The sequence below is a fragment of the Dasypus novemcinctus genome, chromosome 11 (genome assembly GCF_030445035.2).
Source record: "Dasypus novemcinctus isolate mDasNov1 chromosome 11, mDasNov1.1.hap2, whole genome shotgun sequence".
In the NCBI taxonomy this organism is placed as follows: Eukaryota; Metazoa; Chordata; class Mammalia; order Cingulata; family Dasypodidae; genus Dasypus; species Dasypus novemcinctus.
Window position 1 is genome coordinate 62,493,759 of NC_080683.1, and position 13,847 is coordinate 62,507,605.

Here is a 13,847-nt window from a genome sequence, read left to right on the forward strand (position 1 = left end):
GTAAGTTAGTACTTACGCAACATGCAATTTACTAAGGGAGAAAACGATATTTTAGAGCATTCCTATATTATGGAAGTTCACACTGTATGGAAATGATAATCTGTCAGACACCTAATACTGGATAGGCTGTGCTAATGATGTGACCCAATATGCAATATTTATGTTTTTAATTAATTTCAAAAGTTTGCATTCCAGGAAGAATCCATTTCTTTCAGCAACACAAAATTAGTAAGTAGTATGTTTGATTGGAAAAATAACCATTATTCATATGGTATCATTAGAATACGTTAATAAGCCAGGAAAGATTCTGTATCTAATTTTCTGTGAACAATACTGAGCGTTTACTTATGTGTAATTCAACACACAAAAATTTTGTAATAGTAATATTCCTCACAACAGAATATTACTGCAGAATATAAGCTGCAAAACCTAATAACATGAATGAAAACCAAGTTTATGAGCCATGTTGCACCAAAAAAGTTACTCATTCAATCCCAAAGTTTTGCAAAAGACAAAGTCCTGCAAAAGACACAGTAATTTCCACTACTGAGGCAGAAAACATCTTAGTGATATAATACATTAATCAAGAAACATCAGTCTAGAAAGGTGGTATGTCCTTACAAAAAAAATAAATTATCCTAGATAGACATCAAGATTAAAATGTGGTACATAATATGAATTACACCACAAACCAGTTTAGAAAACAAGCTGAATATTTAGGGAAAAGTTTTTGTCTTTACCTCACACAAAGTATATTCCATATAAATTTAAAAATTCAATATAGAAAATAAACCATAAAAGAATGGGAAGAAAACAGGCAAATATTCACTGTATTTCGGTATGGCAAAATTTGTAAGTGTAAAAAGAATGAGATGTTGAGAAATATTTGATTTAACATTATGAATGAGTTAGAGCAACCTGAAATCTAACTCTGGGTGGCAGGAGGGACAATGGATTCCCTGATAAGATAGGGGGAAAAAGTCAAGTAAGTGGGAAGCAGCTGTGGCTCAATCAGTTGGGCTCCCGTCTATCATATGGGAGGCTCTGGGTTCACATCCCGGAGCCTCCTTGTGAAGGCAGGCTTGCCCGCATGCTTCTCCGGCCCACAAGCGCCACAGAGAGCCAACTCAGCAAGGTGACACAACAAAAAGGGAAACAAGTAAAAACACAGAAGAGCATGCAGCGAATGGACACAGAGAGCGAAACAACAAGCAAGCCGCAACGGCAGCAGGGGGGAGGGTATTAAATAAAATAAATAAATACAGACACACAGAAGAACACACAGTGAATAGACACAGAGAACAGACAGCAAGCAAGCCGTAAGGGGGGGGGGGATTAAAAAAATAGTCAAGTAAGTTATGATATTGACTGAAGGAACTGACCTTATCTATTAAATACCTATATTATAAATATTTTCAAAGAATGCATATATATTGAGATTGCAAGGGATTTCAGTTTTGATTAGCTGCCTTTTTCCCAGATTATGTGTTTTACACCCAGAATCTATGAGGCATGGCTCATGTAAGCTATAACAAGTCTTTGGGGTAAAAAAAAAAAAAAAGAAAAAATGAAATTGATTCATAATATTAATGTTACCTGTTGCGGAAGCAACCCTGTAAAAACTTCATTTGGGCATATTTACCAAAATAGAGCAAGTATTTAACAACTTTGGGATATAAAAAGATTCTATAAATCAATTTTAAAAGATTCTAATGACCCAATCAGAAAATAAAAATAACAGGTAATTCTCAACTCACTCATAACATACACACACATGACCAATAAATACAGAAAAATTCTTCAAGACCTTAATACTCAAGAAGATGCAAATTAAGTCAGGAATGAGATATCAATTATTGTACAACAAATTGGACGCTTAAAAAAATTATGCTCAAGTGTTAGAGTGGAGTAAAATGAGCATTCTCCTTCAGAACTGACAGTAGTGTAATCTTTCTGAAGGGTGATTTGGCAAAATGCATCCAAACACTTAAAAAATTATATCCTCCAATTAAGCATTTGTATTCTTGGGGAATATTATTAAAATATAGGCTACAGGTGCCAAAAAATTAAATATAGGGATGTTCAGAGCCAAAGTTTTAGATAGTGGCAAAAAGTAGAAAACAAAATTCTAGAAATTAAATAAATTTTGATATGACAGAGTATTAGGCAGGCAAGGATATTTAAGATTCAAAAGAATATGTAATAAGATGGTAAAATGCATGTGATATATTAGCTGGAAAAAAAATATGCTTAAGACAAAAAATGCCTATGTGTGTCCTGAAAGAAAACACTAAAAGCACAAAAATTGATTTAATCTAGGAAGTGCTCAATAGAATATAGGAGTTATTGTCAGAAAATGAGAATTTATTTTAAATGGACATTGATTTAGAAGAATCAAAAAGTGATTTTTCCTTAATGTGAAGGATATAGTTTCTGATCATGTGTCAGTATGAAATGGATCACTTGCATGAATTGTTAACACCCTAGTGCAAGTTGTTAATAGATAGGATGGTATATGGGAACGCTGTATTTAATGCATGATTTTTCTGTAAACATACAACTTCTTTAATAAAAAATAAATAAAAAGATGAAATAGATAAAATTTACCACAAAAATTACATCTACAAATGGAATATATTTGAAAAAAAATGAATGTATTACCACCTAATCAGTTAAGGGCACAGAAAAGGAGGAGCTGTGAAGAAAACCTTACTCTTTTTGGTAACGTATAAATCATAAATAAACAAGCTTTATTAGAAAGCATACAGATTCTACCTTAATCTATTTATGGATATCAAACTGAAACAACATTTTAAAAGATAACAAATATTTTCTGAACATTAGAAGTTTTAAACCTGACATAATAGACATGAAGTCCTAATGCTCCTCTGAAATACAAATCATTATAATAATGAGCATTGTCCCTGAAACAATAGACTTATCCTTTTTATACCTAGAAGAAATGTATTTTAAAACAAATTTCCAAGGCTCTTCAGGGTTCTAGAAACATCTAGACACTATAGGCAGGGCAGACAAATCTCAGGAATTCAGCATCCTGTCAACAGGCCTTATTTTGCTCCCCAATGTAACAGAGTTAGACTCACAATTTCCCTACTTTCCCTACACATGAGTCTTCTGATGCTTTTATTTGAACCTATAATTAGCACTATACATACTTGTTAAATGTTATACATCCCAGAGACTTAAATCTCCCGTCCGTTCATATGCCAGTTGAGACCTGAATCTGAAGCAAGAGTTGTAGCAACTACTCTCCAGTTCACTGTATTTGCCCAGGACAACTAACAAAAGGATGATGATGGACAATGCCCATCCCAAAAAACAGAGAGAGTTCCATCCATCTGCCCCATGGGATCTGGGTCCTCAATCAGAGGCAGAATGGGCATAACCATCCCCAAATCCTCAAGACTGAGCAGTGAACAGACATGACGGAGAATGCAAATATGGACTTAAGTAGATTATGATTGCTCTAGCAATGGAAGAACTTGTATCATTGATATAAAGGCAGTAGCCATTAGGGGTTTTGGGGTGGAGGAGAGGGAAGAGTAGGTAAAACATGGGATACTTTGGAGACACTGCAATTGTCCTTAACAACACTGCAGTGACAGATGCAGGCCATTATACATTTTGTCAAAAGCTGTGCGATTGTGTGATGCAAAGTGTGAACCATAATGTAACTATAGTCCATGGTTAATGGCAATGTTTCATTATGTGTTCATCAATTGTAGCAAGTGTACCACACTGATGAAATGTTAATGGAGGAAAGTGAAGTAGGGGGAGGAAACGGGGTATATGAGAATCCCCTATATTTTTGATGTAATATTTAGGAAAACTAAAGCTTCTTTAAAAATAAAAAGTTAACCTAAAAATTTCAATGTAATTAAGTGCCAAAATAATTTATTTCAATAAAATGAAATTTTTATGCTGAGTTTTCCACATTTAATGTCTGGGTACACCACTTCAACATTAGCAACTGTATTTGCCATAAGTCTATTACTTACAAGTAATATTATTTACCTAACAATGTATCATCCTTGGCAGATGGTATAGCAATCAGTGTTTAGAATCTTTTTACAATCATTCCAAGAGGAAGACTGGCTTGTTGAAAAAAAAAGTCTTTTTTTTTTTTTAAGATTTATTTTTTAATTATATCTTTCTCTCCCCTCCCCCCCACCCTGGTTGTCTGTTCTCTGTGTCTATTTGCTGCATCATCTTCTTTATCTGCTTCTGTTGTTGTCAGTGGCACAGGAATCTCTGTTTCCTTTCGTTGCGTCATCTTGTTGTGTCAGCTCTCCATGTGTGCGGCACCATTCCTGGGCAGGCTGCACTTTGTTTCGTGCTGGGTGGTTCTCCTTACGGGGCGCGCTCCTTGCGCGTGGGGCTCCCCTACACGGGGGACACCCCTATGTGGCACGGCACTCCTTGCGTGCATCAACACTGCGCATAGGCCAGCTCCACACGGGTCAAGGAGGCCCGGGGTTTGAACCGTGGACCTCCCATGTGGTAGACGGACGCCCTAACCACTGAGGCCAAGTCCACTGCCCAAAAGTAATTCTTAGTACTAGATAATATTGTGGTAATAAAACCTGTCTGAAGGCCATCACAAGGTGCATATTTAAGTAAATGGTAATAAAAAGTTATCTTGATTCTATTTGGAATCTCCTGTTTTCATCTCAACAATGAAAAATAGTTTTTTCCCTCTATTACTAAAGTAAAATACCTACTATTATCTTCATGGTTAAATTATATAAGTAAACAGTCATTTGATATATGATGTGTTGCATTAAATTGTTTAAAATAAAATAAATAAAATTGTTTAAAAAGACAAGGAATAAACTTTAACATTGTCAAACTCTTTTGTGCTTTCAAACCAGTACTTGAATACATTGCAGGTTGCCTCTCCATGTGAGTTACTGGCTAGGCTGGTCACTGACCCCTCAATTAGAAATATTTACTATATCAGTCTAGGGTTCTGCTCCTGAAGTCGATGGAAATTACGTTCAGTTTCAAGCTCCTGCAGCAGCCAATGATGACTCGGTACAGCCAAGTGTACAATGGATATTGCCTCCAGACTGGCACTGTTCCATAGCGCCAGAGAGCACTATGCACCAGGCTAGAAGAATACTGGAAACTCTCTTTAAAATCAACAATGCTGTGACTTGTTCACTGTGAAGAACATGCTAAGTGGAGCCATGATACCAAGATACTGTAAGTAAAACTTATACACAATTGGCATTATGGCCTGCTCCCATGGAGAGATAACATGTAAAGTATTACAAACCTGAAACTTAAAAACTATTAATTGCAACTCTGAATCCTTTGTATTAAGTAATACATTAATTAATATTAAGTGCTGTACTTTTATCCTGTACTAAATACATGCCTAATAATTATAATGTTACCTTTTCTATTGTGGATCAAGTACAAAAGTACATTAGACATGTTAAATTCCTAGTATATTCATTTTCTAAACAGTTAATAAACATGTCTATAGAATAAAGTGGCAGTCTCAGCCAGGCTCAATCAACTTACTATATTGTACTATACTCTACTGTGTAGCAAAAATGAGGCTTGCTTACTAATAATGAGCTACCTATTGAACAAGTCAAAATTACCAGAAATTGTACAAATAAAACCAAAATGTAAAAAAACCTTTATTCTGTAATTCTGATCACTCCCACAGCTAAAAACCAAGAAAATTTCCAACTTGGTGTACTAATCCTGAATGAAACCAACTGCCCAAAGGGTGCCAGTTCACCAGGAGCATCTGACAGAGCACATGAGTGCTAATCATTAAACACTTGAAATGTGTTTTCAAACAAAGCTAAGTATCTATTGCAATTTCTCTCTAAAAATAAATAACTGAGAAAAAATATATGTATATACTGTTCCCACCAGCTTTTAAAAAGGAGTGCCATCTTTGTAATCACCTAACCTTGTCTACCTCTGTAATCCAATGTCTTCTTTTAAAAACGGGTATTCCAAATTTTAACTGAGTTTGTTTCTTTCAGAGTGAATGTCTTATTAACCATATGAAAACTTCATCCAACTTCATACAGAAGGCCAGATCCATCTTCCTCCAGTTAAAATAGAGTTTTACACCTTGTTAGGCAATAACTACAGCCCATGGCCAAAAGGAAGCAGTTACAGAAAAGAGATCATCTCCCTTCAATACCCCTTTAAGATTAAAGGTGTAAACTCTTTAAGGGTAAAACAAAATTAATAGATGGATCCAGAGCCTGACTGAAAATCTACGTAGGCACCAGTGGCCCTGAGATGACTGCAGGGGGGCCCCTGCCCCAAAATTTTACTGTTCGGAGTGAAAACTTCTAAACTTCTAGAAACAGGCTCCTGAATGTTACACTGAAAATTGATAGGTAAAATAATCAATCAAAACAACAAACAGCCATCCACATCATAGCTCCAACAATAATTATGCCAAAGCTTAGCAAGTTAAACTTTGGCATAAGGGGGGAATGATGTGGACTATGGTGGGGGAGGCTCTTTATCTCTTAAGAGATAACCTAAGCTGTCTGTGACTTGTGGGTGTGGGGCGGTAAGAGGCTGCAGTCCAGCCCTTGGTAACCATGGCAACGACTCCAGTCCCAGGAAACACATTAACAATGCAAGTCAATAAACTTTAAATATTCAGGGGAAATGCCAACCAAAAGAAACCCATAATATTAGCAATTTTTGTTTGGGTTCTCTTCAGGATCGCACTCCCCTCCTTTCTATTAGAAGATCATGAAAGATGTTAGAAGAGAGCCTAGTTTAGTTCTCACAAATTGAGAAAAAGCAGAGAGTCCTATGACAACTCCCAGGAACATCGGATCTTTGTCATTTCCTTTGTAGATGAATGGATAGATTAACAGGTAAATAAATAAGCAGGTAAATGGTTAAGAAGGTAGATAAGTAGGCAGTCAGACAGTCAATATAAATACATACTTACCTGTCTGATGCCATCATATTTTGACTTTTTAATCTGTCTATACCATCACTAGTATTAGATCCACTAGAGGAATGGAAAAATACAGAGGTAGAGGCCAACAGTTATTGCGATATCTAAATGATATTCTTGGTAAGAAGCCTGATTCAAGTAAGGGTGCTTGCAAAAGAGAAGGAATAAAATAGCACTCTACAGTATTCAGAAAGGAGGAGAAAAAAAGTAGAGAATAAAGCTATCTTACTCCTGAATAAGAAAGTTAGGTGGAAAACTACTTCATTCAGAAGAATAGCTATAGTTAGTAGTAATATTTTGACTATGCTCTTTCATAGTTTGTAACAAATGTTTTAAAACAGTGCAAAGAGCTGGTGGTGGGGAGATCTACAGGATCCTTGAATGATGATATGCATGTTTGTTTTGTAAATTCACAAATTTTACTCTACACTTATTGTTTATGTATGCTTTTGTATGAATATATACTTTTAAAAATTTTTATTAAAAAAAAAAGAATGGCTATGGAAATGGAGGGTTCTTTAAGAGGGGGGAAAAAAAATCCCAAAGGATTCATAACAAAGGGCACAAAGTGTTTACAGTGTTTACTAACGTTCTTTAAGTACCTGTAAGTAAAAAGTAAATGACCTAAGGCATGATTTCATGAGAAGATGCAGGACAGGGGAAAAAAATCAATGAGGAAAACATAGCTCACAGAAACTAAGAATAGGAATGACTACAGAACTGTAATTTAAGGCAGTTACACCATGAATTCATGCACACCCTCCCTAATGTCAACTCATTAAGAGGATTCAGCTACTCTCTGCAGCTCTGTATCCCTCAGTGCCTTTCCACTTTCTTTCCCCATTACCTTTCTTATTCTCTATGCAAATTATTTTTCTCTATCTCAAAGCTTCTACTTGAAGTTTATTTCCTTATAACTTTGGCTTGTTTATGACCCCCCCTTCTTATACATGTTTAGCTTTAAAGTCGAAAGGTTAACTGCTTGACATGACCCTTATTTTTTAATTCAAACTTCTTAGGGCAAAACTTTCATATTTGGCTCTTTTCATTTGACCACAGCTTCTCCAATTAGGATACCTCCAAGACCCCTGACTAACTTCTGTTCGTCGGAGTAACCATCCCAAGGCCAATGGGAGGTGGGGGGAGGTGGATCTAAAGACTTATGGTATAAAACATCTCCTATTAGAGAAGGAGACCTTGGAAAAGAGGATTTAAGCAAATCAACAAGAGTAGTGACTTCCCTAGAGTAGGGAAAGGGCTTGGAGAAAAGATGGCGTACAAACAGATGTAATTTTTTCCCTTGGGGGGAGGGGAACATGAAAAAACATTGAAATGTGCTTTGATTATTTAAATACTCTGAGGATAATTATAAATTCTAGCTAAATAGAGAGGCATGAACATCTAGGGATTAGGACATAAAAACTGAAAGGACACAGGAAGCATCTCTTTCTCAATCTTTAGCCATAACTGAATTCCACATGTAACATAATTGAAAGAAAGTAACAAACAACAAAAAACTTGAAGGGCATCTTTTCTCAGCAAATTTTCCAATATTGACCCCAAGGGTGGAACCATGTTTTAAATGTTTTAGGTCATATGTAAGAAGTGATTTCCCATGGTCAGCAGAATGCCATATATATTAGTCCAAATATCCTTTGAAGAAATGAAAGACAGATGATTCTAGACATCTAGAAACTCAAGTCTAGAAAATCTAGAACATATTCTATAAAGTGAACTTGGAAAACCCTGTTGAAATTCATAATTTTAAACCTTTGATGCAAAGGCAACTGTAACTCCCTCACATTTTATGCTATATTATTCCATGTATTTTCAATCTTAACTAGTCTGTGACTGAGGTTCCTTGAGACTGTTATTTTTCTGGTTCACTCTTACCCTAGGAGGTTAACAAACTGGTGATTTTCTCCTTTAAAGGACAAAAACTCCCAATTTTATTTCCCTAGGGCCATGAGACTACAGAACACCCAGCTGCTACTTCCTACTTAGTTTTTTGGCCTCCTGACCCAGTGCCATATATAGATCCACAAATAATTTAAGAAGAAAAACAACACAGAATGCCAGGCTATCTTCCCCTTTCTCTAATATTTCTACCCCTCATTGCTGATTGCTTTACTAGATTTCCAGTGCTTACATACAGATGGATTTGTTTAATTGTTTTCCACTTTTTTAGTTTCTTAATGGGAAGACTGGTCTGCAAACACCTGAAAAAGTTTAACCATGCATCCAAATTCATACACCTTGAGCAGATGTCTGCAAAACCTCAATCCAAGAATTTGGATTTAAAATATTTGTGGACTGGTGGTACTCCCACATCTCTGACAGTGGCAAATGTAAATCATCTCAAGATGATATTTTGAACTTTGTGCAATATAGCAACACTGTCATTTAGTTATATTATCTAGTCTCATGATTTTAAATTCCATAAATAAAAAATCCTATATAATGACCATGACTAAATATTCTCTCAAGTTTCAAATTCATTGTATTCACAACATACTTCACATATACAGAAAGATAGCTATTAGTCTATCCAACTCAACATAACCAAAAGTAAACTGTCAACCTCTTCTTAAATTTCACTCTTCCCACATTCTTCCCCAACTCTTTGCTCGGGTGTTTTTTGTATGTGAGACTTAAAATAATTCAACTTGCTTCATCACTCCCCTGCCCTCTCCCCACCCCACCAACCCAGAACTTCCAATCCCTTACTCTGTTTTAAAATTTTTTTCTTAACATGTTACCTTTCAATATATTATTTAATATAGTTTTCTGTCTTTATTAGCTAAAATGTAAGCTCCATGATGACAGGGATCTGTTTCTTCACTGATATATCAAGACTCATCATTGTAGATTTGTAGTACATCAAAGACAAAGATAGTATATTAAATACAAATAGAAATGTGACCTTCAAAGGAAACAATTATATTGATTGTGATTTCTCAAAAGAAACAATAAAAGTCAAAAGGCTTTGTAATGAAATTGTCTATATGCTAAAGGAAAAAAACTGTTAACTTAGAAATTAATGTCCAATGAAGGAGATTAACATAAAGACTGTCATAAAAACAAAAACTGAATTTGATACCAACAGAACCTAAAAGAAATGTTAAGGGATGCTTAGTAATTCCAATTAGAAAATTTGAGATGATAAAAGGAATGCAGAGCAAAAGAAGTTGTAAACATATAGAAAAAGGAATCAAATATTAACTGGTTGCAACAAAAATAACGTATTGTAGGTTTTACAAAAAAGTCATCAATAACATGAAAGTTGAAATGGTATTATTAGAATTGAAGTACATTGTTTGGAAGAGTAAAGATGTTAACTTTAGACTGAAAGAGTTAAATATGCAGGCTAAAATTTCTAAGGTACCCAAACAAGGAACAAAATTTTAAAGTATAAATTTAAAATGAGTTAGGAAAATATTGAATGAAGAAGAATCAATCAAAATAAAATAGGTTAATAAATGAGAAGAAAGATAAATATAAAACAGGTAGGACAAATAACACAGAATAAGGTCGCAAAAATAAAAATTTACATATATATGACTGATTATAATTAAGCAAAAATGACTAAATGTTCCATTTAAAAGATGAGTGTTAAAGAATAACAAAAAATAAATCCAGCTAAATGCCATTTACAAGGGACAAATTTAAAATAAAGATTGAAAGTAAAAGACAAAACAAGATGACCAAGTAAATACTAACCAAAAGAAGAACTGTAAAGTTCTAGTAGCATCAGATAATGTTTTGAGTGAGAATAAAGCCAGTATGATAAGATCAGTTAGACGGCCTTGCAGGAGTCCAGGTAATACAATGCTAGTTAAGACCAGGATCATATCTATAAAACAGCACACACATACACAAATGAAAACCAATAATTTAACCAATATATATGAAGTAAAATTGACAGGACTTAACTAGAAAGCCAATTAAGAGAGACAAAGGTAGCCCATAGGTTTCTGTAGGCTTCTGACTTGTAAAACTCATTGAATTATATTGGTAATCTTTACCTTCTAGTCAGAGTTACTTTCTAAAATATAGATGGTATCCATTCTTCTTTTATAATCTTCAATAATTTTATTATGGATTTCTTGGTCTACCACAATCTGGTCCTGGCCTACTTTGTTCAAGTCTCCACTTTAAAAAACTAGTCATTTGGTAAACATTCCATGCAGTATCATGCCTTCTTCCAAGACTATACTTTCTGCCTTGAACACCATTCCTAGGTACAAGGTCCTACTCAAATGATCGTGTTCTATGGAATTTTCTCTGTACTATTATTGACAATTAAAATATTTTAATATATGAATATAAGACTGTCTCAGCTCCTGTCAGTTTATTCACACTGACAGCATATCAATTGTCACACTAATAGTTATTTGTATCTTTCTTCCTAGCTAGGCTATTCATTTCTTCAGGGTAGGGCTTTATCCATCTTTTTATTCCCAGCACCTAACAACATGGTTTGCATATAGATAGTTTTCAATAAATGCTTAATGATAAATCAATTATAACTAGTAATGCTATTTATTATGTTGAAAGGTTGAAAGAAAATGGGAAGACAAATAAGATAGTGGGTTTTTTTCCCCATAAATGAGAATCTTAAAATGATGGATAAAGGTCTTTGTTCCTTAGTAATGAATTCATGTAATTTACAGTTAATTTATTCCAAACTCCCTTGAGATCATGTAATATAGTCTATACCTTCTACAACAAACCTATTTAAATGGGTTTCAAATCTAAGTACCACATATTTCAACCATCAAATCTAAATACTAAATATTACAGCTTTACTTATAAAGTTAAAACATTACCCAAAAGAGGTAAATTTGATAATCTGATGAAATCATGTAATTGTCTAATGGTCAATAAAAATATTTTGGATACAAACAAGTTAACATATATGTTATCTGGATTATCAACTTTCTAACAATTAAATGAAAAAAGTAATAAAAACACTGCTTAATATAGGCATTCTCTGACGATTGAAAACATGGTTCTCAAACTTGCAGTGGTTCCTGTTTATCAATATGAGCATAAAGCATTTTTGGGCTGTAGATAAAGAAAACTTCTATTCAATAGGAATTTCTAACAGTACAAGGTAACAGCTTATTATAAATAAAATTGTTAAATCTGTTTACATTGGACAATGTTGGTATGGTGTATCAGCACATAAAACCCTAATGTGTAATTGCTATTACTCAGTGAAACGCATTTCCTACTATTAACCATAATTGTTTTAAAACAAGGATAAAAAACAACAGGAGCCAATATAATAAAATTAAATATTAAAAACAACCACTAACACAACCACTACATGTAACTCCGAAAAATTCATGGAGTATAATTGTTCCTAACATCCCATTATCCAAGACTCAAATCTAGTTTGCTGAGAAAGTTTTCTGTTATATACAAAGAACTCAGTCAGCCCCTTCCAAACCCTCCCCCTATTTTTGCTCCCCTGAGATTTAAAGCTTAATATGAGTTCCATTTTCCAGAGATAAAAGGACTGCATTAACAATGATGTGCCCTGCTTTCTTCTTTTTACAATAAATTACCATATTTATATTTTGAGGCTGTCATATGCTAGAGGATATTAAATATCCTCTCATTGTAATTAACTCTTTAAACCAAATTAAAGAGCTTAGTTGAAAATAGACAGTGAAAGCTAAGGGAATATAATTCTATTACTAATTATTTTGCAATTATATTAATAATCAAAGCTATTTAAGTTATTCCATAATTGATTTTAATGGAGAAATGCACAGTTGGCTAAAAAGCTCAAACCTTCCCTCCTTTATCCTTCAGATATAAACAAGAATTTGAACTTGGGACATTTAGCAATAAATATATAAAAATTTCATAAATACTTAGGTCAAACCCTAATATAACAAACTGTAACAAATTACTAAGTCTTAAAATCCCATCCATAGTTGTATCGAATATAGGCTATGGTCTAGAACACGAGTGTTTCATTTTACTAAGGCTCAGCAATATTTTGGTTCTAAAAAAATTATTTAATATTTCTGCAATAGACTGACGCAATGCCCTGAAAATACTTAATCGACTTCTAACATAATGGTGAATTTCTTATAACTAGATAAATAACTTAAAAAATACAGGCATAGTTTAAAGATGGTTCTACATGATGTCACAGCACAAACAGAAAGTGGTCTGCTGGAGAATAATAGCCTAAAGGACATCAATGATGGGAAATTCTCCCAATGGGCCAAATTTTGAGCAATATTGTCTGGACTGAGAGATGGCCAGAAGAATGGCTCTTCATTGTGATTTACGGGGAGTTGTTAATAGTTTGCAAGTATCTTCAGGGAAATGGAAGGAACAAGATTCAAAGGTTAGTAACAATGAGGTCTGGGAAGATACACAGAGGGATCTCTCAGAATAGGTGCTGATCATGAAGAAATCTGCATCCTTAGTGACCACTACAGAAGAGGCTCTCAATAATCAGGTAAACAAAATGATTCATTCTGAATGTCAACCAGCTTCTTTCCCCAACCACCCAAGAGCTTACTCATGTAAAAACTGACCATAGTGGCAGAAATGGAGGCAATGTATAGGCTCAACTACATAGACTTCTATCATGCCTGACCTAGCACTAGCTACCACTGAGAGCTCAACCTGTCAATAGTAGAGACTAACACTCAGACCCTGATACAGCATCAATTCCCATGGTGGTAGGTTGATAGGTTGATTAAATCAGTGTCATCCATCATGGACAGGGCAGCAATTTATTCCTGGATTGTTTTATTCATTAACATGGTTTACCACAATATACTACTTCTAACCAAGGAACTTACTTCATAGCAAAATAAATGAAGCAATGGACTTATGACTT

General features: G+C 34.4%; 1 protein-coding gene across 6 annotated transcripts in view; it reads right to left on the reverse strand.

Moving 5' to 3' along the window:
* Positions 1 to 13,847, reverse strand: part of RNGTT (RNA guanylyltransferase and 5'-phosphatase) — a 355,704-nt gene that overhangs the window by 116,270 nt on the left and 225,587 nt on the right. The window contains exon 14 of one of the 6 annotated variants that reach the window (XM_058307141.2): positions 9,750 to 10,829. The exons of the other annotated variants lie outside the window; for them this stretch is intronic. Within the exon in view, the coding sequence (XP_058163124.1) occupies positions 10,808 to 10,829 (22 nt within the window). The 3' untranslated portion in view covers positions 9,750 to 10,807. Of the gene's footprint in view, positions 1 to 9,749; positions 10,830 to 13,847 lie in introns of those variants that run through there. 6 annotated transcript variants of the gene reach the window in all.